This window comes from Diabrotica virgifera, chromosome 5 (genome assembly GCF_917563875.1).
Source record: "Diabrotica virgifera virgifera chromosome 5, PGI_DIABVI_V3a".
In the NCBI taxonomy this organism is placed as follows: domain Eukaryota; kingdom Metazoa; phylum Arthropoda; class Insecta; order Coleoptera; family Chrysomelidae; genus Diabrotica; species Diabrotica virgifera.
Window position 1 is genome coordinate 76,154,947 of NC_065447.1, and position 27,297 is coordinate 76,182,243.

At 33.2% G+C, this 27,297-nt stretch overlaps 1 protein-coding gene across 1 annotated transcript in view; it reads right to left on the reverse strand.

Annotated features, from left to right (window-relative positions):
• Positions 1–27,297, reverse strand: part of LOC114326691 (modular serine protease) — a 176,779-nt gene that overhangs the window by 115,282 nt on the left and 34,200 nt on the right. Inside the window, exon 3 of the mRNA XM_028275106.2 lies at positions 1,332–1,442. Coding sequence (XP_028130907.2) covers positions 1,332–1,442 — 111 coding nt within the window. The remainder of the gene's footprint in view (positions 1–1,331; positions 1,443–27,297) is intronic.

Sequence of the window (27,297 nt, forward strand, 5' to 3'; positions counted from 1 at the left end):
TCGAAACTCGTCTCCAGGCTTGTGTAGACGTTATGGGAGGTCATTTTGAACACCTTTTATAACATAAGAAGTACGTTGGACATTTCTTTTATTTAATTTAGTTTTTTTAATAAATTTTAATAAATTGAAGTATTGTTATTAATAACTAAGTAATACATGCTGTTATCAACAATAAAATTAAAATATCTCGAAAACTAATAATATTAGGTATAGAGAATATTTAAAAGATATGTAAGTATAGTGATAGAACTTTTTGATAATAATATAAAATATAGGGTGTTCCATTTAAAATTATGAAGAAAATCTTGTATTTACATTTTGACTTACCCTGTATACAATTTGTGTAGTTATAAAAAAATTGTACATTGTTGCAAAACTACTTTAATATTGACAGTCAAAAGCATTAAAAAAATAAGTTTATATTACACCGTTCGAAACATACAGGGCGATCAAATCAGTATGATTTTTTAATAAAAGTGCTCGTAACTTTGAAACACTCAGTATAACCCTAGACAAGTGTTATATTTCTAGAATCAGAAAAATGTAGAGAAACCAGATTTTGAATAAAAGGGTGTTCCATTTAAAAAAACATAAATTTGGTTTGGCACCGTGTTATGGAGGACCCTGTATATTTCTTTGATCACCCTGTATAAAGTTTTAGGAGGATTTTTATACTAAAAATATTATCAATGGTTTAAAAAATGGGAAAAGTTCATTTAAAGTTCTATTTAAACAAAAGGGTTGAAACTAGTTAGAGTGCTTTTGGCGCTCTATGAAGTAAATAAAATTATACGGCTCTTGTTTCGCTTCACAACGAAATGATTATTTATTATTATTATTTCGTGCAAATACCTATGTTAACATAAAATTTTCACCGATTTTGGTTTATTTTTATAAATATTTATTTACTAATAATAAAATTGTTTTCTATTACTTCCATGTAGCGCGCCTATGAGTATAATTGTCAACATATTCATCTTACATAATGTCAAAGATTACCACTGTTGCCACAGTTTCACAGACCTTACGAAAAAAGGTATGATACTATCTCCAGAAGTTATGTATATTGATGACGCGTTACTGTATGCTCTTAAATTACATATCCAATAATTTTTATCCATTAAACAGATCTTTGCAAATAGACCTTATACCGAATCATCTACTTAATAAGTGTATTTTGTTTATAATGACTGTTTCTATTAAAAGTGGGTATTATAACATACTTTATGTACTGAAGACAGATAAGCAGTAAATAAAAATTATGAATTTTCGAAGAATTTTGGTTTTTGTTATGCAAAAAAGTCTTTGTTATGTTAGATTTCTGTACTTACTGTACTGCCGTTTTACAATCTGAAAATTCATCACTACCATCTGGACAGTCTACCTTACCATCACATCTATCTTCAGCTTTAATACATGTTCCCGATGTGGCACATACAAATCTGAAAAAACAATTTATTTAGAAAAGTACATGATAGAAGCATTCTAACAAAAAAGGGAAGAGGGTTTAATCGACAAGAAGGTGAAGTAACACGTGTCAATTTGTAGTAAATTTAAATTAAAGCACGAATATATAGTTAAATATTACTGATATGTATTGCCTATAATATATTAGAAATATACAGGGTGTTAGTAAATAAGTATGAAAAATTTTAAGGGCTAATTCTACATGAAAAAATTAATACCAGTTTGCTCTATAAACATATGTCCGGAAATGCTTAGTTTCGGAGATACGGGGTGTTGAAATTTTTATTTCAAACTGCCAATTTATTTATTGCTCTAAGACCTGTTGAGCTATGAAAATGAAATTTGGTGAGTTTTAGGAGGTAAGTATTACGAATTTTTTGACATACAATTTAGAATTTTGTATTCATCATTGGCGCGCCTACGGGCAATAGTCTGAATTTGTTTAAAGAAAAAAATAGTACGACACTGAGCTATTTCGAATTAAAAATTATTTTTAAATTACACGTCTAATTTATGATAAAAAACCTTTATTGCCTTTTTTTCATATGACGCACCGTTTTTATGCAGAAAAATAAAACATCTTGGCGCGTATTTTTAATTTCTTAATACATCATCAAGAACTATCCAATATAATAATACTAAACTAGAACAATAACAGAAAATATTACTAATAAGATTTCAACTAGGTGCAAAGCTGCAAGAAATGTTTAAAATGATCTCTTTTACAGATAACAGAAGAATTTTATATTCATCATTGGCGCGCGTACGGGTAATGGTCTGAATTTTTTGAAGAAAAAAATAGTACGCCACTGAGATATGTCAAACTAAAAATTATTTTTGAATTCCTCGTTCAATTTACGACAAAAAATCTGTCTTTCCTTTTTTTCATACGGGGCGCCGTTTTTATACAAAAAAATAAAACATCTTAACGCTTACCAAGTATTTGAGGTAGTTTCCATATTCATAGAAACTTAGTTCAAATACTTTGTAAACGTTAAGATGTTCAATTGTTTGCATAAAATCGGCGCCGCATATGAAAAAAAGGCAAGAAAGATTTTTTGTAGTCAATTGAACGAGGAATTCAAAAATGAGTTTTAGTTTGATATGTTTCAGAGGCGTACTATTTTTTTCTTCAAAAAATTCAGACCATTACCCGTACGCGCGCCAATGATGAATATAAAATTCTTCTGTTACCTGTAAAGGAGACCATTTTAAATATTTTTTGCAGCTTTGCACCTAGTTGAAATGTTATTAGTCATATTTTCTGTTATTGTTCTAGTTTAGTATTATTATATTGGATAGTTCTTGATGATGTATTAAGAAATGGAAAATATGCGCCAAGATGTTTTATTTTTCTGCATAAAAACGGTGCATCATATGAGAAAAAGGCAAAAAAAGTTTTTTTATCATAAATTAGACGTGCAATTTAAAAATAATTTCTAATTCGAAATATCTTAATGGCGTACTATTTTTTTCTTTAAAATAATTCAGACCATTGCCCGTAGGCGCGCCAATGATGAATACAAAATTCTTAATTGTATGTCATAAAATTCGTAATGACTACCTCCTAAAACTCACCAAATTTCATTTTCATAGCTCAACTGGTCTTAGAGCAATAAATTAAATGGCAGTTTGAAATAAAAATTTCAACACCCCGTATCTCCGAAACTAAGCATTTGCGGACATATGTTTATAGAGCAACCTATCATTAATTTTTCATGTAGAATTAGCCCTTAAAATTTTTCATACTTATTTACTAACACCCTGTATAAGAACAGCCACACCATAAGACTCGTAGAATACCTAGAAACACACCATATCATGCCCAACACTGAATTTGGATTCAGAGCAGGTCACTTCACTCACAACACATTGAAAAAGCAGCAACCTACACCTCTAAGGCAATTAATCAACACAGCAGGAAAGCTATCGGCATCTTTCTAGATATCCAGTAATCATTCGATCAGATCTGGCACGCTGGTCAGACCGAAAATCTATACCAAGCCTTAGTACCAATTCCTTTCCTGAGAATAAAACACTCCTACATCCCCGCTTGGGCTATCCTTGTTAAAGCCGCTGATAGACTATGTGTTCAACAAAACACAAGCACAGCTCGACTCTATAGTCCAGTGGTGAATAGCTGGAGAATAAATCTAAACTCAATAAAAACACAATTGATATTGTTCAGACATTCCAAATGTTCTCGTCTAAACCTTGAACAGATTAACGAGTTCAATGCAGAAATTTAGACTGCCAATATCCTACTTGGATGTTGAATTTTCAAAGACACTCAAATGGCGCACTGACATCGAAAACACCCTAAACAAGGTAAGAAACGTTGCTAACCTCGTGCAAGCATTAAGTGGTGAATTTGGGAACACTAACCATGTTACTCTTCTGCACACCTACAAAACATACACTAGGCTAACAATCGAATACAAAGCCAGAATCTACCTAGCCCTCAACAAAATACTGATTAATCAAATCATGACAACCAAGACGAAAATCCTGAAAACAATAATAGGAAAAAGACGTGATTATATGTCAGCACTGATCCAATAAATAGCCAATATCTACCCGTGTTGAGCTGCCCCCCCCCCACTTGCAAAAATTAAAAAACAAATAGCCCTGATTTATGAGCTATTTATGAGCTTTCATATTCCGCAAACTAAAAATTTTGAGCTCGTTCCACTGAGCAGGAATTTAATACTTGAGTCAGCCCCCCCCCACTACTTAAAAATAGGAATATTGAATCGGTTTTTGCGGCAGAATTACGAGCTATTTATGAGCTCTTGAAATTATATAGTTTCGATTTTTGAGCTCATCCCCTTCACCACCAAACAACCCTTTAATTGATTTAACTTAAGAGAAAAATGCTGAGAAAACTTAAAATATATCGTATTGCGGATATAATTCCTATAGCGTATATACTCTAAGAATAAACTATTAAATCACGTGCATTTCGATTATTGAGTTACAACCCCTTCGCAAGAAAACCACCCTATCTTCCCGGCTTAAGAGAAAGTTGTACTTAAAATGCATTAAATTAATTATTTGGCGACTACATATCATTTAATAATTTATAAGGTTCCAAATTACGCGCATTTAAATCAGTAAATTGCAATTTATTTTGTATAGTGCAGTCACTGAAAGTAAAAATCAACGATTACCTTCAATTTCGGTGAACCTTCATCGATTTTCACGAAAATTGGTCAGTGGTTAGAGGATACGTCAAGAAACAAAGGTGACATGGTACCACCTTGCGCCTTTACCCTGAGGGTGGATACCGCCCCTTCTCGGGGGTGGAAATTATTTTATAAAAAATAACTGCACAAATCTATAAAAGAACAAATTATTAGCAAAATTTATTATATAAAGTTATTAAAATAAGTCAATATTTTTAAGTTATTAAAGATCAAAAATTTTAATTATTCGTGAAAAAAATGCATGTTTTGAAGCGATTTTTCGTAAATCACTGAAAAACTGTAAGTTTTTACAAAAAAGTTAATAGTACTTTTATTCGTATAGCTTATATTCTAAGAATAAACTCTTAAATCACGCGCCTTTCGATTATTGAGCTACAACCCCTTCGCAAGAAAACCATCCCATATTCCCGGCTTAAGAGAGAGTTGTACTTAAAATAATTTAAATAAATTATTTGGCGACTAGATATCGTTTAATAATTTATGAGCTCGCAAAATATACGGATCTCAATGATTAAATTGCCATTTTCTTTCTGTAGTGGAGTCACTGAAAGTAAAAATCAACTATGACCTTCGATTTCGGTAAATCTCCATTCATTTTCACGAAAATTGGTGAGTGGATTTTGATGCTATCAACTATTTCCGGAGCTCATTTTTGATAGGTATTTTTAAGTACTTTGACAAGTATTTAGTACCTGAGTGTTATAAAACGCATCTCTTTCCCGTTATTTAAGCTTGAATCCTTAGATTTGAATAGTCGCCGGAAAAATATACATTTAATTACCAATAACTTACTTTAAATTAACATTAAGGGGTTTTTCAAGTAAGCAATTTATTATATTTTTTATTAGCTTCAATTTTAGTAATGAACACTTTTTTGTAAAAACTTACAGTTTTTGAGTTCTTTATGAAAAATCGCTTTAAAGCATGGCATTTTCTTTCACAAAAATTAAAATATTTGATCTTTAATAACTCAAAAAGTATTGATTTATTTTAATCACATTATATAACAAATTTTGCTTACAATTTGTCCATCTCTCGATTTGTGGGGTTATTTTTAATAAAGTAATTTTTACCCCCGAGAAGGGGTGACATGTACCCCATGTTAAAACCCCAATATGATATTGTTAATTCTTGAAAATGAATGGAGATTTACCGAAATCGAAGGTCATAGTTGATTTTTACCTTCAGTGACTGCACTATAGAAAGAAAATGGCAATTCAATAATTGAGATGCGTATATTTTGCAAGCTCATAAATTATTAAACGATATGTAGTCGCCAAATAATTAATTTAAATTATTGTAAGTACAACTCTCTCTTAAGCCGGGAATATGGGATGGTTTTCTTACGAAGGGGTTGTAGCTCTATAATCGAAAGGCGCGTGATTTAAGAGTTTATTCTTAGAATATAAGCTATACGAATTAAACTACTATTAACTTTTTGTAAAAACATACAGTTTTTCAGTGATTTACGAAAAACTGCTTCATAACATGCATTATTTTCACGAATAATTAAAATCTTTGATCTGTAATAACCTAAAAAGTATTGACTTATTTTATTAACTTTATATAATAAATTTTGCTTTTAATTTGTTCTTTTATTGATTTGTGCAGTTATTTTTAATAAAATAATTTTCACCCCCGAGAAGGGGCGGTATCCACCCTCAGGGTAATGGCGCAAGGTGGTACCATGTCACCTTTGTTTCTTGACGTATCCTCTAACCACTGACCAATTTTCGTGAAAATCGATGAAGGTTCACCGAAATTGAAGGTAATCGTTGATTTTTACCTTCAGTGACTGCACTATACAAAATAAATTGCAATTTACTGATCTAAATGCGCGTAATTTGGAAGCTTATAAATTATTAAATGATATGTAGTCGCCAAATAATTAGTTTAATGCATTTTAAGTACAATTTTCTCTTAAGCCGGGAAGATAGGGTGGTTTTCTTGCGAAGGGGTTGTAGCTCAATAATCGAAATGCACGTGATTTAATAGTTTATTCTTAGAGTATAGAAGCTATAGGAATTATATCCGCAATACGATATATTTTAAGTTTTCTCAGCATTTTTCTCGTAGGTTAAATCAATTAAAGGGTTGTTTGGGGGTGAAGGGGATGAGCTCAAAAATCGAAACTATATAATTTCAAGAGCTCATAAATAGCTCGTAATTCTGCCGCAAAAACCGATTCAATATTCCTATTTTTAAGTAGTGGGGGGCTGACTCAGCCCCCCCCACGAAGGTATCAAATTCCTGCTCAGTGGAACGAGCTCAAAATTTTTAGTTTGCGGAATATGAGAGCTCATAAAAAGCTCATTTGTTTTTTGATTTTTGCAAGTGGGGGGGGGGGGGCAGCTCAACACGGGTCCAATATCTTCAGCATACAAAATCGGATTGAAACTCATAACAAAAGATAGAAAGTAGAAATCAACTCGGGAATCAGACAAGGAGATAGCTTGAGCCCTTTACTTTTTAATTTAATAATGGACAAAATCATAGAAAACATTAAAGGTACTGGAAAAGGATATAAGATGGCAGAAAAACAAATAAAAATCCTCTGTTATGCTGACGACGCAATCTTAATCTCCGATAACGAGGATAACCTACACCGAGTGGCACAAACTGTCAATACAGTGGCGAAGAACTACAACATGAAAATATCAACAGCTAAGACAAAATCCCTGGTAGTGTCAAGGGAACCTATAAGATGTAATTAACAACGAACTAGTTGAACAAGTCTCGAGATTACAATATCTGGGAGTCGAAATATGTAGTTATGGAGATGTTAAAGAGAGCGTCCGAAAGCAAGCAAATAAAGCCAATTACGTGTCAGGATGTCTGAGGGATGTCATCTGGAGAAACAAAGATATGAGGCTGGAAGGGAAAATACGCATATATAAATCATGTGTAAGACCGATCATGACGTACGCGATAGAAACAAGATGTGACACAGCAGAAACCAAGAGGATACTGCGAACATCATAAATGAGAACGTTGAGGCCAATAACTGGGAAAACACTGAGAGACAGAATACCGAACGACAGAATAAGAGATCTCTGTAATATATAAGATATAGTCCGATGGGGAAGACAGAGACGACGAGAGTGGAATCAACATGTGACGAGAATGGACAACGAAAGAATAGCCCGTATAGCCAGGGATTCGAAGCCAACAGACAAGAGACCAATAGGAAGGCCCTTTAAAAGGTGGCGAGATAGCTGGCAGTCAACAGCACAGGTACGAACACAAGCTCAAAATCGGTTAAGAAAAGGCCAAGAGGCCTAATATAAGAAGAGGAACAAGAAGAACAAAAGATACATTCTACGAACACAGCGAAGGAGGTTATTAAAATTCACCAGGAACCCGAAAACCAAAGTTCCCTTCCTTCCAGCTAAACTTCTAAATTTAGCAGCCAAGTAACTTGATGAGTACTTCAACACCCTCGAATCAACCCTCGTAATATATTGGAGGTAACAACATGCAGTAGTCAAAAATGCGGATTTAAGAGCTGTTCCAATAAAAAATATTAAAGCATATTGGTATTAGCAGAATCTCCACACTGCTATTAGGACGAGGAAAGAAACTTTTAGAATATCTCAGGAAATCCCGCAGCATAGTATATGAATATGTGGATGGAAAATGGTATGTAAACTTTCGTGCATAGAAATCGGCCCACTTAAAAATTTGCTGATTTTTGATGTCTCGTATTTCCTAAACCTGTTGATCGATTTAATTGATTTTTTTAATATGTTATACTCTGATTCTTTAATAATATTGCTGTAATAATATTGTTGCTAAAGAGATACATTTTTATTGTATACCGGGTGTACGAAACCGATTGTGTTTTTTCTCAACGTTCGCCTCACCTGTGAAATATTCTGGCATTTGTAAGATACTGAAATTAAAATGTTGGGTTTTACAGCTTTAAGTTTCCTTAATATTCTGTTTTTTGATTCATTTGTTTATGTTGGATAATAAGAAAATCAGGTATTTTAACAACTAGACATATTCTTCATCAATACACGGTGTTTCTAAATAAGTGCGACAAACTTTAAGGAGTAATTCTGCATGAAAAAATAATGACAGTTTGCTTTATAAACGTATGTTTGCAAATGTTTCGTTTCCGAGATACGTGATGTTGAATTTTTTATTACAAACTGACGATTTATTTACTGCTCTAAAACCAGTTGAGATATGCAAATGAAATTTGGTGGGTTTTAAGACGTAGTTATTGCACATTTTTTGACATACAATTATTAATTTAATATTCGCCATTAGCGCGCATAAGGGTACTATGACCGATCATATTACCCGTATGCACGCTAATGGTGAATATCAAATTCTTAGTCTTGGAAAAGTCTTGGATTTAAAATATTGTTTATTATATTTTTATTTCAATTATTCTAATTGTTTAAAAGGTAGTAAACTTTGCATCTGGGGCTTTTCGTTGTTTTCCTCGTAATACGAGAGATGTCGCTGAATTGCGTCTCAGAGGTGGGTTCATTGCATTGCGATGGTTTGCCTTAAATTGGCAGAATTGTTTGTATTTCCTTCAGAGTTGAGACTTCTGAGCTTCACCGATGAGGCATAAGGATGCTGAAATAGCTATATGGAGATGGTGGTCTAACTCTGAATCAAATATAAACAAAACCTGCCTTGATCTTTTTTTTTATCTTTTTCATTTTTACTCAGTTTGAGTATTTAGAAACTGTCTTTCGGTCCTTTTCCTTGACGAAGGGAAGGTAAATGTGTGGCCTAAGCGTCCTCTATTTGCTTTCTCCTACTTTCGTCGTCTCTTGTGATTATATATTGTAAAATCCGGAGATATGGGATGCAGCCAGAAAGCAGTTTATTAACGAAAAGTCTTGGATTTAAAATATTGTTTATTATATTTTTATTTCAATTATTCTAATTGTTTAAAAGGTAGTAAACTTTGCATCTGGGGCTTTTCGTTGTTTTCCTCGTAATACGAGAGATGTCGCTGAATTGCGTCTCAGAGGTGGATTCATTGCATTGCGATGGTTTGCCTTAAATTGGCAGAATTGTTTGTATTTCCTTCAGAGTTGAGACTTCTGAGCTTCACCGATGAGGCATAAGGATGCTGAAATAGCTATATGGAGATGGTGGTCTAACTCCGAATCAAATATAAACAAAACCTGCCTTGATCTTTTTTTTTTATAAAATTCTTAATTTTATGTCAAAAAATTGGCAATAACTATCTCTTAAAACCTACCAAATTTCATTTGCATATCTCAACTGGTTTTAGAGCAATAAATAAATCGTCAGTTTGTAAGAAAAAATTCAACATCCCCTATCTCGGAAACGAAACATTTGCAAACATACGTTTATAAAGCAAACTGTCATTATTTTTTCATGCAGAATTATCCCTTAAGGTTTGTCCTATTTATTTGGAAACACCGTGTATCGATGAAGAACATGTCTAGTTGTTAAAGTACCTAACTTTTTTTATTATTTATCATAAACGAATAAATCGAAAAACAGAATGTTAAGAAAACCTGAGGCTATAGTCGAGCTTTAATTTCAGTATTTTATAAATGCTAGAATATTCCACAGGATGATGCGAACTTTGAGGAAAAAACACAGTTTGATTCGTACACCCGGTATACAAAAGATTTACCTGTCTAGCAACAATATTACAACAGCGATATTGTTAAAGAATAAGGCTATAACATATTAAACAAATCGCTTAAATCGGCGAACAGGTTTAGGAAATACTAGACATCAAAAATGACCAACTTTTTAAGTGGGCCGATTTCTATGCACGTAAGTTTATATTATGCAACGAGCATTTTTTAATGATGGCCATTATGATGCGAGTATGATGGATACGAAACGAGCTACATAGCGGCGAGTATCGTATAGAATACGACCATCATAATAACAATTAAATGCAAGTTGTATATATGATCATTCACAACAAAAAATATATTTAAATTTATTTGTTTTTAACATAAACAAATTAAGTACTTATGAGTAAATTAATTATTCTGTTGATACATTTATATTTTGAATATTGCAAGTATTAAAATGAATTTTAGGTTTTTTCAATATCCCTATGTATCAAAGCCACAAATTTTCAATATCCCTATGAATTTCACTTATATATGTGTAACAATATATGTGTAACAAAAATACAGGTCATAAATTAAATCACATATTCTGGGACCAAAAATAGTTCGATTGAACCTAACTTACCTTAGTAGAAATGCGCACATAAAAAATTAGAGCCCTTTGAAGTTACAAAATGAAAAGGAATTTTTTCTAATAAATCGAAGACTATTAGAGATTTTTTATTGAAAATAGACATGTGGCATTTTTATGGCAGTAACATCTTAAAAATAAATTATAGTAAAATTTGTGCACCCCATAAAAATTTTATGGGGGTTTTGTTCCCTTAGACTCCCCTAACTTTTGTGTACGTTCTAATTAAATTATTATTGTGGTACCATTAGTTAAACACAATATTTTTAAAACTTTTTTGCCTCTTAGTACTTTTTCGAAAAGCCAGTTTTTATCGAGTTACTTTGAATATTTTTCAAATCCACCACATATTTGTATTTGTATATGGTTAAGTAGGTACGAATTGTAGAGATCTGGTAATAATATGAAAATTTACATTTTTAGGTATATTTTGTTTTTAATCTTTTGTTCGCAAATGCTTCGTTTCCGAGATACGGGATGTTGAAATCCCATTGGCGTGCATAAGGGTCATATTACCACGAGCCACCCACAAAAATGACCCACCTTGTGGATGGCCCGTTTTCTATGACGTGCAGTGTATTATAAAACGGGGGTGTCTCAGGAACACACCTCAAATACAATGGTAATAGTATTTTACAAATTTCCAATATATTGACGGCATATTCTTTCTTTTTGTATTTGTTTTATAATTCTTGAAAACTACATTTCTTACTATTAACAGCAGTCACAATAAAAAATGTATTGGCTAAGTAAAACACATTTTATTTATTTATTTAAAATTACCTGTACGAACGGATATAAAAAGAAAACAAAGATGTACATCTCAGACTCAAATCGGTTATTTACCGTTGAGGAAATTCCATAGCGTTTATGCGGTATACGTCAGTTAAATTCCGTAGGTAATGCACCTGTATTAATTTTTGTGATTGTTACCACTAATTATGAAAAAACTTGTATAATATATTTTAACTAAAAGATTTGGAATATTTCAATGCTTGGAAACAATAATTTGCTCCAAAAATCATGATAGTCCAGAGAAATAAGGTTTTTGTCGGGACACTTGAGCAGCCAGGTTGAAAATGGATTTTTTGGGTACTATATACCTAATAAATTATAAATACAAAAATGCCCGTCACAGTTCGGACGAGAAACTTAGTTATTAACAAATAAGGGTCAAAAATGGCATTTTTTTCGTTTAAATCGCTACAGGTAAAAATAGGGTAATTTAATATCTTATTTATTATATTCTTCTTTTAGTAGATGAGCCAAGGTTCAAAATGGCACTTTTTGAGATTTGGTCCGATCATTTTTTGCTTCGGAAATTGCAAAATAAAACTAAAATTTCAAAAATAAAAAATGTGCTATAACTTTTGCCAACATGGCCTTAAGACTTTCATTTTGCATGAAAACTTGAGTCAAATATTACATACAATGCACAAAAATTTTTAAGACGATTCGTCAATCAGTTTAAATTTTATTCAATTTGTTTATCGCAAAGAGCTTTTTTTCGCAATGTTATTGTTCAGAAAATAATAATGATATGGCAATTATGTAAAAACTATATGCAAGAAGAATAGTTTTATTTTCAAAGTATTGGAAAAAATCATTAAAAAGTCGTTTCTATCACTCCGAAAACAGTTTAGTAAAATAGAGACATTTTTGGCTTATAAACAATTTGAATAGCTTTGTTAATATTGACTATAGATAGAGTAAATCTACTTTAGGATTTCAAAAGCTGGTATTTTTTCACGAATTTTCAGAAAAAAAAACTTTTTGCCTAGGTTAATTAAGGACAAAGTTAGCCACTTTTATTATTTAATTCACAGTTACTTCTATATACATCAAATTCTCCCGTAACAGTACTTACCATACTACTCCGAAACGGCTTGGCCGATTTTTATGAAATTTTACACGTATATCCTATAGGACGAAAAATAGGTTTTAATCTATTTTTTATACCCATAAGTTATAAGGGGCACAGTTATAAGCCCCTGACATTTTTTTTAAATATTTTTGGACAAAATTATCTACCTTAATTTTATATGATGTAGAATTAAAAAATATATACAACAATTAATTTTCGCTCTTCTATCACCAACCCCTATTTGTTAATATCCATCTATATATTTACATCTATAAAATTCTCCTGTCACAGTGTTAGTTTCCATACTACGCCGAGACCGCTTGAGCGATTTTTATGAAATTATATAGTGTAGGTCTTAAATTCGGTCGTAATCTATTTTTCATTTATCCCTGAGTGATAAGCGGAGTTCCCCCTAATATTTTATAATGTTAGGTGGGGATGTGTGTACATAACGTACTCTATAAGACTACGAGTACATACAAATTTAAAAAATTATGATCAAAAAAATCCATCAACAAGCTCCGGCGATATTAATCGCAGCATATGTTTCAAGAATCAGTTTCATTTTTTGAGTGCACGGATTTTAATAATTCCCCTCCACCGACCACGAATCCATTCCGTTAGGACGCCATTTTTAAAACTTTATTAACCACTCTGTTGAGGCTCAAAGTTTACTCAAACTTTTACATATAAACTATATACCTTCAACTTCAAAATGGCTCTAGTTAGGTTGCTTAAATGTTATAAACAAAGTAGCCGTCCATTAAATAAAAAAAGTGGCTAACTTTGACCGTAATTAACCCAGGTAAAAAGATTTTCTCTGAAAATTCGTATAAAAATATGTTTTTCAAATCCCATTGTAGTTTTAGACGAGGGAAAAAAAAGAAGCATATCAAAAATGGCTCAGTACCAATTGCTCAGAAGACCGAAAAACCTACGCAAGAATAAGAATGGAAACAAAAAAAGAAGTGATTAAAACCAAAGAAAATATGTGGCTGAAGAAATGTGAAGAAATAGACACTCTTATGGGAGGAACAAAAAGCAGAGAAGCTTGGAGAACAATATCAAATACAAGACAAAACGTACAAGAAAGATGCCAGATATCCCTTATAAGTGTAAACGAGTGGGAAACATACTTTAGAAACCTATTGCAAGAGAATAGACAGGAATATGTAAGGCAAACCATCATCGCCCCAAACAACCTGGAACAACTAGAAGATATAACTATTCGAGAACTAGAACAAACGTTAAGAGAAATGAAAAACAATAAAGCTCCTGGTCCCGGAGGTATTCCAATTGAACTCATTAAGCACAGCACGACACAGGCAAAAGAAATTTTAGTTGAAATATTCAACGGATGCCTTTCAGGCAATAGTGGCGTGCCCTCTGAGTGGAAAAACTCCATAACTACCCCTATATACAAAAAGGGTGGTAGAAAAAATTGTAATAATTACAGAGGCATTAGTGTGACCAGCTCAGTTGGAAGACTGTACGGACGAATAATAAAGAAAAGGATAGAAAAGGAGTGGCAAGATTCCGAAGAACAAAGTGGATTTAGGGCAGGTAGATCATGCACAGATAACATTTTCTGCATAAGGCAATTACTAGAAAAACGTTCTGCTAGAAATCTAGAAACTCACATGGTATTTGTAGACTTAAAAAAAGCATACGATACCGTTCCCAGAGAAAAAATGTTTGAGGTATTACAACAAACCACTTTAAATAGAAAATACATCCAAACAATAAAAGATCTCTATGCTAATGCAACAACAGCAATTAAAATTGGAACGAAACTTTCAAATACCTTTGAAACTTCGAAAGGCCTTTTGCAGGGATGCTGTCTGTCGCCCACTTTATTTAAAATTTACCTTACACATGTGTTAAAATATTGGACTAGGAAATGCCAAACAATGGGGATACCAGTAGAAGATTCTTATTTGTATACGTTGCTGTTTGCTGACGACCAAGTTGTGATTGCTGCTGATAAAGATGACGCCAGTTACATGATTAGAAAATTGAAAGAGGAGTACCAAAAATGGGGTTTGGAAATGAGCATGGAGAAAACTGAATACCTTGTAGTCGGAGGTGATACTGAAGACTTAGAATTAGAAGGGGAATACATAAAAGGATGTGATGAATTTAAATATCTAGGTTCAATTTTTGACAAAAACTCCACATGCGATCAAGATATAGAATATCGAATAAGCCAAGGAAGAAAAGCTATAAAACAGCTAAATGGCATTTGGTGGAGTACAGGACTGCAGAATCAGACAAAGAAAAAAATCTACCAAACTATCGTGGAAGGAATTGTCCTGTACAACTCGGAAGTGTGGGAAGTAAAAGACCGACAAAATAAAAGACTTCAAGCTTTAGAAATGGACGCGCTTAGAAGAAGCTGCAGAATATCTAAACTGCAGCATATCCCAAACGAAGAAATAAAAGAAAGAATGGAAGTAGAAAAGGATATTATAGACAGAATAGAACAAAAAAGATTAATATGGTACGGGCATGTCCAGAGAATGGGACCAACAAGATGGCCCAAGAAAATGATCCAGTATGTACCACCCGAGAGAAGAAAAAGAGGCAGACCGAAGAGAACATGGATACAAGATGTAGAGAAAGCAATGAACAGTAGACAACTCAACGAGGAAGATATTCGTGACCGAAAAGCATGGCGAATAGGATGCGGGAAACGGCGAATGCTGTAGAACACCCGATATATATATATATCAAATCCCATTGTAGTTTTAGCCTACAGTCAATATTAACAAAGTTATTCAAATTGTTTATAAGCCAAAAATGACTATATTTTAGTAAAATGTTTTCGGAGTGATAGAAATGACTTTTTAATTATTTTTTTAAATGCGTTGAAAATATGATTATTCTTGTTTCATGTTGTTTCCACATAATTGCTCTATCATTATTATTTTCTGAACAATAACATTGCTAAAAAAAGTCTTTGGGATAAACAAATTGAATAAAATTTAAAGTAATTGACGAATCGTCTTAAAATTTTTTGTGCATTGTATGGACTGTTTGATTCAACTTTTCATGCAATATGAAAGTCTTAAATTCATTTTCGCAAAAGTTATAGCAAATTTTTTATTTTCGAAATTTTAGTTTTATTTTGCAATATCCGAAGCAACAAATGATCGGACCAAAATTCAAGAAGCGCTATTTTAACCTTGGCTCATCTACTAAAAGAAAAATATTATAAACAAGATATTTAATTACCCTATTTTTATCTCTAGCGATTTAAACGAAAAAACTCCCATTTTTGATTCTTATTTGTTAATAACTAAATTTCTCGTCCAAACTGTGACGGGCATTTTTGTATTTATAATGTATTAGGTATATAGTACTCAAAAAACCCATTTGCAACCTGGCTGCTGAAGTGTCCCGAACATGGTATATTTTTGCCTTATTTCCCTGGAGTATGAATATTATTCGTGGATTGACATACATGCACATCCCTAATTTGAGGCTTAGAAATCGAAAAAGCGACCATGATAGGTGAATGGCAAATTTTGGTCATTCTTTATATTTTCGAGGTCGGTGAATCCGAATATGAAGTTTATTTTTATCTAGAATTGGTGGAACATGTTCAAAAATCAAATTTTATGCAGAAATGCGAAAAATCGATTTTGATGATTTTTCATATTTACCTCGCTGTATCTTTGGTCGCTGTAAATATTTACTTTTGAAAATTTTATTGTATCATCTTTCGAGTATTTAGATGACAACGAGATTTATCCAAAATGTTTATACAAATTAAAAGAGGCGTTGTTAATTTTTTAAACATTTTGTCGTCAGATTTCGTTAGTTTCATAAAAAAGTTGAGTGACAAACTGTCTAGTTTATAATTTTAACCAACACAGCAATAAAACATAATTCATGAAAAGGTTTTCTGGAAAATATCAAATCAAAATATGCAATAAGAAAAAAGTTATGTGACTTTATAGACTAGTAGGCACTCTTCTAAGTAAACGCTTATTTTTCGAAATACTGACCACGGTGTGCTGAATGGCTAATTTTGGTCTTAATTTATGTTTTTGATGGTGCTAAAAATAAAAATAAGATTTATTTTGAATTTTAGATGCAGGAACATTGTAAAAATCGCAATTTTACCCTAGAAATAAAAAAAAATAAAATCACGTTCTTAAAATTAAAAGTAGCATTATTTTTTTTCTATACAACATTTTGTTCTTTGTACCCTATATTTTATCATAAACTTGATTAAAAAGCTAAATTTCAAATTTTGTCACTCAAGTTTTGCGATTAAACTTTGAAATTCAGGAATCTGCACCTTTCACTTTAAACAAAGCATAACTTTTATTATAATGAGAAAGAAAGATTGAAGGGAGTACCATTGTCTTCAAAAAGGTAAGAAATATATACTGTAAAAATTTCAGAAAAAAATATTAAAATGGAACAGAGTTATTAAACGCAAAAAATGTGATTTCATTTTTTTTATTTTTAGGGTAAAATTGCGATTTTGCCAATGTTCCCCCACGTAAAATTCAAAATAAACCTAATTTTCGTTTTCAGCACTATCTAAAATATAAGGTTTGACTAAAATTAGCCATTCATCACACCGTGGTCATCACACCACACAAGATCTCGAGAAATAAGCGTTTTTTGTGGTGTGCCGCTCGTCTGTAAAGTCACATAATTTTTTTTCTATTTCATATTTTGACTTAAAATTTTCCAGAAAACTTCTTCATGAATTGTTTTTTATTGCTGTGTTGGTTAAATTTATAAGCTAAAAAGTTTGTCACTTAATTTTTTTAAGTTAACATGAAACTAATGAAATCTGACGACAAAATGTTTAAAAATTATCAACTCCTCTTTTAATTTGTATAAACATTTTGTATAAAGCTGGTTGTTATCTAAATACTTCAAAGATGACACAGGAAAATTTTCAAGAGGAAATAATTACAGCGACCAAATATACAGCGAGGTAAAATTGAAAAATCATCAAAATTGATTATTTTTTACCACCAATTTTAAATAAAAATAAACTTCATATTCAGATTCAGCGACCTCGAAGACAAAAAGAACCACCAAAATTTGGTCACTCACCTTAAAGTTGATTTTCGTGCTCGGTATAAAGTAATTTTAGGGGTTGTTGCCGCTCGCCTATAATCAGAACACGGAAACTGGTTTCGGAAGTTAGGAAACTACATACAGCACATTAGTAGTTGGGTTCATCGGGGCTCATTGGGCACATTAAAAAAATCAAATTCAGCGGTAGGAATATTTTATTTATGATTTTTTCATTCTTACCTATTTTCTTTGTTTCATTTTATGCTATGCGTTATTGGGTAGCAATTTTCTACTTCCCGATAGCTTTTTGTGTCTTTAGTATTCATCACTATCATAACGGTGCTACAGCCCTTAAAGGGCCTCGACCTTCTCAAGCTTTCAACGCCATTCTGTTCTGTCCCTTGCTTGGATTTTCCTGTTAGCAACACCGATCTTCTCAGCATCCTGTATTATCTCGTCTATCCACCTTAGCTTTAGTGTATTTCGTCTCTTTATTCCCACTGGTTGTGCTGTTCTATTTTATCATGTTCGATTCCGGGATCCAGGCTACATGTCCTGCCCACTGCAGACGGTTCGTTTGATTATAGTAGTAATATCTTTTTCCACCTACCTCTACCGAAAGTATACTTTTCCGGACCTGTTTGTAGGGAGCAAAGTTGTACTTTTCCTCCCTAGGGAGGAAAATATTTTTCCTCCCTAGGGAGGAAAAGTAAAAGCGACTGGAGTGATTGGAGTAAAGTGATTGGAGTAAAAAGTCATGGTATTTCATTCAAGAAGTATAACTGATTGATGCCCTGTACAATATCTATTTTCTACTACGTAAGTATCTATACATTTTAACGTTTATTTGTAGAAATCGTAAAGCAAGTATCACGGAAATTTATCCCTAGAGGTTGTCAAACTGAGTACATAGCGGGGCTCAATGAAGAATCTAAACCCCTACTTAAAAGATACGAACAGCTATATGAAGAAGACCCTTTCTCGGAAGCGACAATACAGGCTGGGGAGGAAATGTTACATGCGATATCCGCCAACAGAACGGAAAGGTGGTGCAAGCTGGTCACGAGTCTGGACATGAAACAAAACAGCAGACGTGCCTGGAAGCTGATTCGGAATCTTGGCAACGATCCCGCTGCTCCGGCAGTCAACATGACAGAAGTCACACCCGATCAGATAGCCCATCATCTTCTAATGAACGGTAAGACGACATCAAGAAAGAACAAGGTGAGAGCTCAACGGAATATCGACGAAGAAAGAAATGTTCTAGGTACCTCTTTTTGTCTAGAGGAGATGAGAGGCGCGATCCATCAAATGAAAGATAATAAAGCGGCTGGCCTGGACTACATACGAACAGAGCAAATAAAGAACTTTGGACTAAAAACCATAGAGTGGCTCGTAAAAATGATGAATTGCTGCATTCGTACATTACAAATCCCCAAAATCTGGAGAAAAGCTAGAGTGGTAGCCCTCTTAAAACCAGGGAAGGATCCGGCGAATACAAAGAGTTTTAGACCTGTATCTCTCTTGTGCCACCTTTTCAAGGCTTTTGAAAGAATGATACTGAACCGGATCGCAGAATATGTGGAGACTAAAATTATTCCAGAACAAGCAGGATTCAGACCCGGAAAGTGCTGCTGCAGTCAAATTCTTAATCTCACCCAACATATTGAAGATGGTTTTGAACGGAAGGAAATAACGGGAGTAGCGTTCATAGACCTAACTGCCGCCTATGACACAGTTAACCATCAACGGCTACTCGCAAAACTCTACGAAACTACAAAGGATTTCCGACTAACAAGGTTAGTGAAATGTCTCCTCCAGAATAGACGCTTCTACGTAACGCTCCAGTCCAAGAACAGTCGGTGGAGGGACCAAAAAAATGGGCTACCACAGGGAATTGTCCTCGCGCCGATTCTATACAACATATACACCAACGACCAACCCATACACCAACAAACAAGGCAATTTATTTACGCTGATGATACAGCGGTGGCAGCTCAGGGAAGAACCTTCAATGAAGTCGAAGTGAAACTGACAGATGCCCTGGGAGACTTAGCTCTATACTATGATAAAAACCATCTGAAACCCAATCCCACAAAAACCCAGGTATGTGCTTTCCACCTGAGAAACAAGCATGCCCGAAGGTCGCTGGAGGTGGAATGGCGTGGTCAGATGCTGGAACACAACAAGACGCCAAAATACCTTGGCGTCCGTCTGGATAGAACTCTGTCTTACCGATACCACTGTCAAGATGTCAAGAAGAAAGTAAGTGCCAGAAATAATATCATCCGCAAGCTAACTAATACAAAATGGGGAGCACAACCACACACTCTCCGCACTTCTGCCTTGGCATTATGTTTTTCGGCCGCGGAGTTTGGAGCACCAGTATGGGCAAACTCTGCTCACGCAAAGAACGTCGACGTGGCTCTAAATGAAACGGTCCGTATAATATCGGGTTGCCTGAAACCGACACCTATCGAAGAGGTATACCCCATTGCTGGAATTGCTCCACCACCTATCAGGAGGAAGGTCACGTCAGAGGTAGAACGGAAAAAGCAGGAGACGGACCGAAGACACCCCTTATATGACCACCAAACTCAGCCAAGCAGACTAAGATCTCGGAAAAGCTTCCTGAAAACATCAAGATCCATCCCCGAAGCGCCAGAGACGCGCCGAATACACCTATGGCAAGCGTCAGCTACCGCGACACATTTTCCTCCCTCGGAGGAAATGGCTGCTGGACACAATTTACCGTATCCGACTTGGAAAGCGCTAAACAGACTAAGAACCGGCGTTTCATGTTGTGCTAGTAACCTGAAAAAATGGGGATACCAGGAGGACGATACCTGCGACTGTGGCGTGGTTCAGACCAGCCGGCATCTACTATAATGCACAGAGATGAGAGAGACCTGCACAGAACAAGACTTAATTATAGCAAATGACAGGGCCATCTATGTGGCCAACCATTGGAAATACAGAATTTAAAGTTGTTGGTGTTCCGGACACGGAAAGTAAGTAAGTAACGTTTATTTATAAAACATCCTGTATTTTGCAGAATTGTAAAAAACAGTAAATTGTTATTTTGATGTAACAATGTTTACATTAATAATTTGACTTATATTTGACAGTTGACAGTTATATTGTACCTACTTGTTAGTTTTAGTTTTAATAAATTTGTTGGTTAGTTACATAAATAAATTGAAAAATGACTTGTTATTAATTTGAGGAAGGTGGAAAAACCATATTTATAATATGGGAGTGAAGTGCCTTTTCCTCCCTTGAATGATTACTGCCCTCCGCTACGCGTCGGGCAGTAAACTTCATTCTCGGGAAGAAAAGTAGCACTTTCCTCCCTTGTTATACAAATAGCTATTCCACCAAACTTTGATGTAATATATTCTGCAGTTCAAAGTTATATCTACGCCTCCATATTCCGTTTTCATAGACTGCCCCGAATATCTTGTGTAGTACCTTTCTTTCAAAAAGCGATATAGACAGGATTCGTCTGTTTTGGTTAGGGCAATGCCCCTGATCTAAATGTGAGAACGGGTACTTTCAGTGTTACACGAATTTTTAGAGACATTCGTTAGCTATGTACTTTGATAGGCCATGGTATTTAACACCTATTTGCAATTATGATTTGCTTTTTCATTTCCCCTGATGTATTATTACATCGGGATTAACCGATTTTTCTAGACTAAACTCTTCGACCGCTTCGAAGTTTTAGTCATTGTCAATTATTAGATCTGCATCAACATTTCCAGCTCTTGTGTTTGGGTTAGTCTGGGTTTTATTTTGATTTATACGTAATCCCATTTGTTCTGCTGTCGCTAGTATAGTAGCTCGGTATCTCAGTAAGGATTACCGTGGTTCTCGCCCAGGTTCTTGTTACAATGTCCACGTCATCAGTATATATGCTAGAATTTGGACTGATATATTCAATATAGTTCCCCTACTCGACAAACCTTAAAGGTCCTTTTACAAACGCATAGCAGAACACAAAATGGCTTTCAACAATAGAAAAACATATTCTATACAACACTGCATTTTCTAGAATAGATAATAATCATTCTTTTAATGACCAATTTCAAATTCTCCATATTCAAAATAAAGACCTTAAGCTATATTTATTCGAATCTATGGAAATTATTAAATTAAAAAATACTGAAATTATTCAGAATGACCAACTTGAGACAAACAACTCTTCCCTCCACAAATTATTCCCTTAAAATATATCACTTGAGGAAGGCACTCTGTCAAAACCGCTATAGTGATAATAAATTGTATTAAATTTTCTGGAAGTGTTGAGAACAAAAGTTTTCACGGCTCGTATGAATAAAAATGAGAATTTAGTTTATACTCTAAATTTTGCACTAAATACACCACGTGGTACGAATAAAGACCAAGCAGATATTCGGCGTGAGTAGGTACTCTTATGTAGAGTTTGTTGTGAGAATATTCTCATTTTTGATATGAATAAAAATATCTTTATGTTCGTTAGGATGAGAATCTAATCCATAAATTTGTAGTCGAATAGTTAATAGACTTCCCGACTTCAGTTTGATCGTGGCAAAGCTATGGCTGATTTCATGTTTAATTAGAGTTCAAAAAATAATACATATAAACCAAGAAGTAAGTGTGATTGTGACTTTAAGTATTACATATACAGGGTGTCCAGAAACTCTACCAACAAACGAAGACAGGAGATTCCTCAGATAATTTTAAGATATTTTAACCCAATTCATCTAGTCCGAAAATGCTTCCTAAGGGAGCTAGGACTCTTTGAAGATGGCATCTTGTAATTAGTTTTTCTTAAATACCTCCAGAACACTTCTATTTAGAAAAACAAAAATTGGTACTCATATTTATCTTCCAGAGATAAATCAATTACATCTATTGCGAATTTCTAGTACCGGCCATAGCCGTCCGTTTTGGGCAGGGCAACGGTTATTTTAGCGCATAACTTTTTTGTCTTTAACTTTTAAGCATTTTTGATACTGGATTACTAAATGGTAAGGTATTTTAGTACTAAAAGGTACTTTGATTTAAGTCGGTAGGGCACACAGTTTTCTAGAAAAATCGATTTGAAAACTTTTCGTTTTTTAAATTAAAAAAAAATAAAAATTTTTCAAAAGAAACAGTGTATTTTACCAAATTAAAGCAAGAGTAACGTTTAGTAATAGATTACCTCATAATTTAATAATCTAGAGTCAAAAATGCTTAAAAATTAAAGACAAAATGTTATGCGATAAAATAACCATTCACCTACCCAAAACGGACGCATATGACCGGTACTAGAAATTCGGAATTGATGAAATCGATTCGTCTCTGGAATATAAATAAACGTAACAATTTTGTTTTTTTAAATGTTTTTTTTTTGGAAATTTACAGAACGAATAATTTTGAAATCGAACTTTCTAGAAAACGGTGTGTCCTACCGACTTAAAGCAAGAGTACCTTTTAGTACTAGAATACCTTACAATTTAATAATAAAGTGTGAAAAATGCTTAAAAGTTCAAGACATAACAGTTATGCGATAAAATAACCGTTACCCTACCCAAAACCGACGCCTATGACCGGTACTATAAATTCGCAATAGATGGAGTCGATTTATCTCTGAAAGATAAATACGCGTACCAATTTTTGTTTTTCTAAATAGAAGCGTTCTGGAGGTATTTAAGAAAAACTAATAATAAGATGCCATCTTAAAAGAGCTCTAGCTCCCTTAGGAATCATTTTCGGACTAGATGAATTGAGCTAAAATGTCTTAAAATTATCTGAGGAATCTCCTGTCTTCGTTTGTCGCTAGAGTTTCTGGACACCCTGTATATCGATTTAATAAGGAAAATATTAAGTAGCTTTCAAATAACTTTTTGAGTGAAAAATTGGAAGAAACAAGAAGTGAAAATATTTTTAAGATATGTAAGTGATCCAGGATTTCAAACAGGAGTGGGAGAAGATATTCGTGTTCATCAAACAACTGTGTCTAAGGTTGTGACTTGTGACCCAAGTTGCTCACCAGATAATAGAAAAATTCGTATGTTAAAGAAAGATGGCAATCAAAGTACATACAGTGGAACCCCGATAAGTCGACCTCCGATAACCCAGAAGTCCGGCTAACCCGGACCGATTTTTATAAGACAAAACAAACATTTTTACAGTTTGACTGAATTTTTTACCAAGAAATGAACAATACTGTATAGAACTGTATGTAATTTAGATGTATTGTGCATGATGTATTTCATGTTTTTGGAATTATAATGGAGTTTATCTCTAAATGGGTATACCGTATTTTATTAGTTTTTACCATATTCTCCGGCTAACCCGGATTTTCGATAACCTGGATCGGCCGCAGTCCCGATTAATCCGACTTATCGAGGTTCCACTGTACATTTTTCCTTGCGCCGTGGGTGAGATCGATTACAACCACATAAAAATAAAAAACAACACCTCTTTATGGTGATGATTATATTATTAATCGCAAAGGATATCACAGTCACAGTAACAACGTTCACGCCACTTGCAATGCAGATGAGTGATTTACAAGTGTATACTTTTACAATCAAGATGCAGTAGAAATAAACAAACCAAGACACGTTAAATTCTACTAGGAGCACTCCCGAATCATAATTTACAATGTTATACATTGTAAATCTCAAATCATGCTTTCCGAAGTTTAAATGGGTTGGGATAAAGTATGGAACCAAGCAAATATCTTTGAAACGAAAAGAACAATATTTATGAAACTGTGCATGCAAGCACAGTGTCGCAAAAGGCATCTGTTGCCATATTTTTTGTTACTACTCCGCTTCCAGTTTCACCGGAAATACCCTTAACTTATTTAATTTAAATGGGACACCCTGTATATTTTTGTTTTTGTGTACTTGTTATTTTTAATTCATACATACCAAATTTGGTAGAAAAAATTTGTTAAAATGTGTTTTAGATAATTTTTTGTATTAATACAACGTAGTAGGAAATAAACGAGTACCATCTATCTATACTGTAGACTAAAATTGTTGTTTATATGCACTGCATGACTTATTTGAATTTAGTATAGCAGGTAAAACTGTTACTGAACTAATTGACAGAAATAAGTTGTATTAAAAATGGTTCATTTAAGTGAAAAAGATCGTATTGAAATATTATAATAATAATCGGTTATGGTGAATTTTCATTTTTTGGAAGTGAATTTTCCAAATCGATGGATTGGATGTAGAGGATATTACCCCGTTAGATTTTTTTTCTTTGGGGTTATCTAAAATCGCGTGTTTACGTTAGGCGACCAACATGCTTGCAGGATTTGAGACAAAGAATAATTGATGAATGTGAACTAATACGTGGAGAAATCTTGCAAAAAGTGGTTCACGAATTTATTTATAGGCTTGCACGTTGTCAGGAGGTGAACAGCAAACATTTTCAACATTTGAAATTATTTTTTTAATTTTTAATATCATTGGTCTAACGTAAATAAATTAACCTATTTTTTAACTGTAAAGAGATTTATTTCTTGTTTTAATAGTTTTTTCTTCCAAACATGGTATGTATGAGTTAAAAATAACAAGTTCTTTTAAAATCTGCAAAAATATACAGGGTGTCCCATTTAAAGTAAATAAGTTAAGGGTATTTCCGGTGAAACCGGAAGTGGAGTAGTAACAAAAAATATGGCAACAGATGCCTTTTGCGTCACTGTACTTGCATGCAAAGTTTCAGAAATATTGTTCTTTTCGTTTCAAAGATATTTGCTTGGTTCCATACTTTATCCCAACTCTGAACATTGTAAATTATGATTCGGGAGTGCTCCTAGTAGCATTTAACGTGTCTTGGTTTGTTTATTTCTACTTTATCTTGATTGTAAATTTAGTATAGACGTATCATGGCAAGGATCTGTCCATTATTCACGGATATGGAGCAATTCACAAATTTGCAACATTGATAAAAATGAGTTTACGAGCTCAAATGCATTATTTTAGGAGATGAAGGTTACAGAGTTTATACTCCGTTTTTATTCATATATGTTTCCATCCGTTTATACTCCGTTTTTATTCATCAAGTAACGTTCATTTTCTTCAAGTCATTCATTCCACACTTAAATGTTTGCGCCACTTCGAAGACAGCGCTACATTATCTATATTTTATTTATTTACTTATTTATCTAGTCTAAAACTAGTTCAAAGAAATAAGGAGAAAACAGATCATGTTGGTGACACGACCCCCTCCAGGCCGAAACCAAATTTTTTGAGTAGTATGGACATCTTTAATAATAACCTATATGTTTCCTGCAGCCGATTTTGATGATATACGCAGTTATAAACAAATGAAGATCAAAAAACGGTAAATTTTCGCTTTTTTCGTCTATTACCAAAAAGTTAAGCATTTTAAACAAATTTAAGTGTAAGAAACTCATAAATCGTATAAAATAATTCAATATGGAGTTCACTGAATATGTCTATCCTTATTGGTTGCTTAGAAAATGGCAAAATAAATAATAAATTTTGAATTTTTATAAATATTCATAACTTATGAAAAAATTAACGTAGAACCTTCTTATTACACCGAATGCTGAGACTTCTGGAGCTTAAATCATACCCTAAATTTCAAAGCAATCGGTCAAATAGTTTAAAAGTTATTTAATTTGTTTATCCCAAATTAATTTTTTTGCAACACTGTAAGTCAGAAAATGATGAAGTTACAGTAATACTTTGGACAGTATATGAACGAAGAAGATTTACACTATTAATTTAATTAAAAAAAAAATGACAAATAATAATTCTAAATATTGCAAAATTATTTTGCAAGAACATGTGAATTAAAAAAGGGGGGGCTAACTTCGTCCCTAATTGTCCTAGGACAATTGGTCCCTAATTGTCCTAGGACAATTGGTCCCTAATTGCCCTGGGACAATTGTTTTTGTTTCTAAATATGTGTAAAAATTCAGTCTGTCTAAATATGAAAAAATAATTTTTGTACGGGTAACGGTTAAAAAGTTATTCTAAGTTTATAAGTAAGCAAAAGATCGACATGTTTTTTGTAATTTTTTTTTAATTAAGTTAATAGTATAAATGTTCTTCTTTCATAAACTGTCCGAAGTATTAATGTAACCTCATAATTTTCTGACTTATAGTGTTGCAAAAAAAATGAATTTGGGATAAACAAATTAAATAACTTTTAAACTAGGTACTTGACCAATTGCTTTGACATTTAAAATATAATTTAAGCACAAGAAGTATCAGCATTCCGTGTAATAGAAGGTTCTAACTAAATTTATACATAAGTTATGAACATTTATAAAATCTCAAAATTTATGAATTATTTTGCAATTTTCTAAGCAACAAATAAGGATAGACATAATCAGCGAATGCCATATTGAAGTTTTTTTTATATGATTTAGAGTTTCTTATTCTCAAATTTGTTTAGAACGCTTCACTTTTTAGTAATAGACGAAAAAAGCGAAAATTTACCGTTTTTGATCTTCATTTGTTTATAACTATGTAT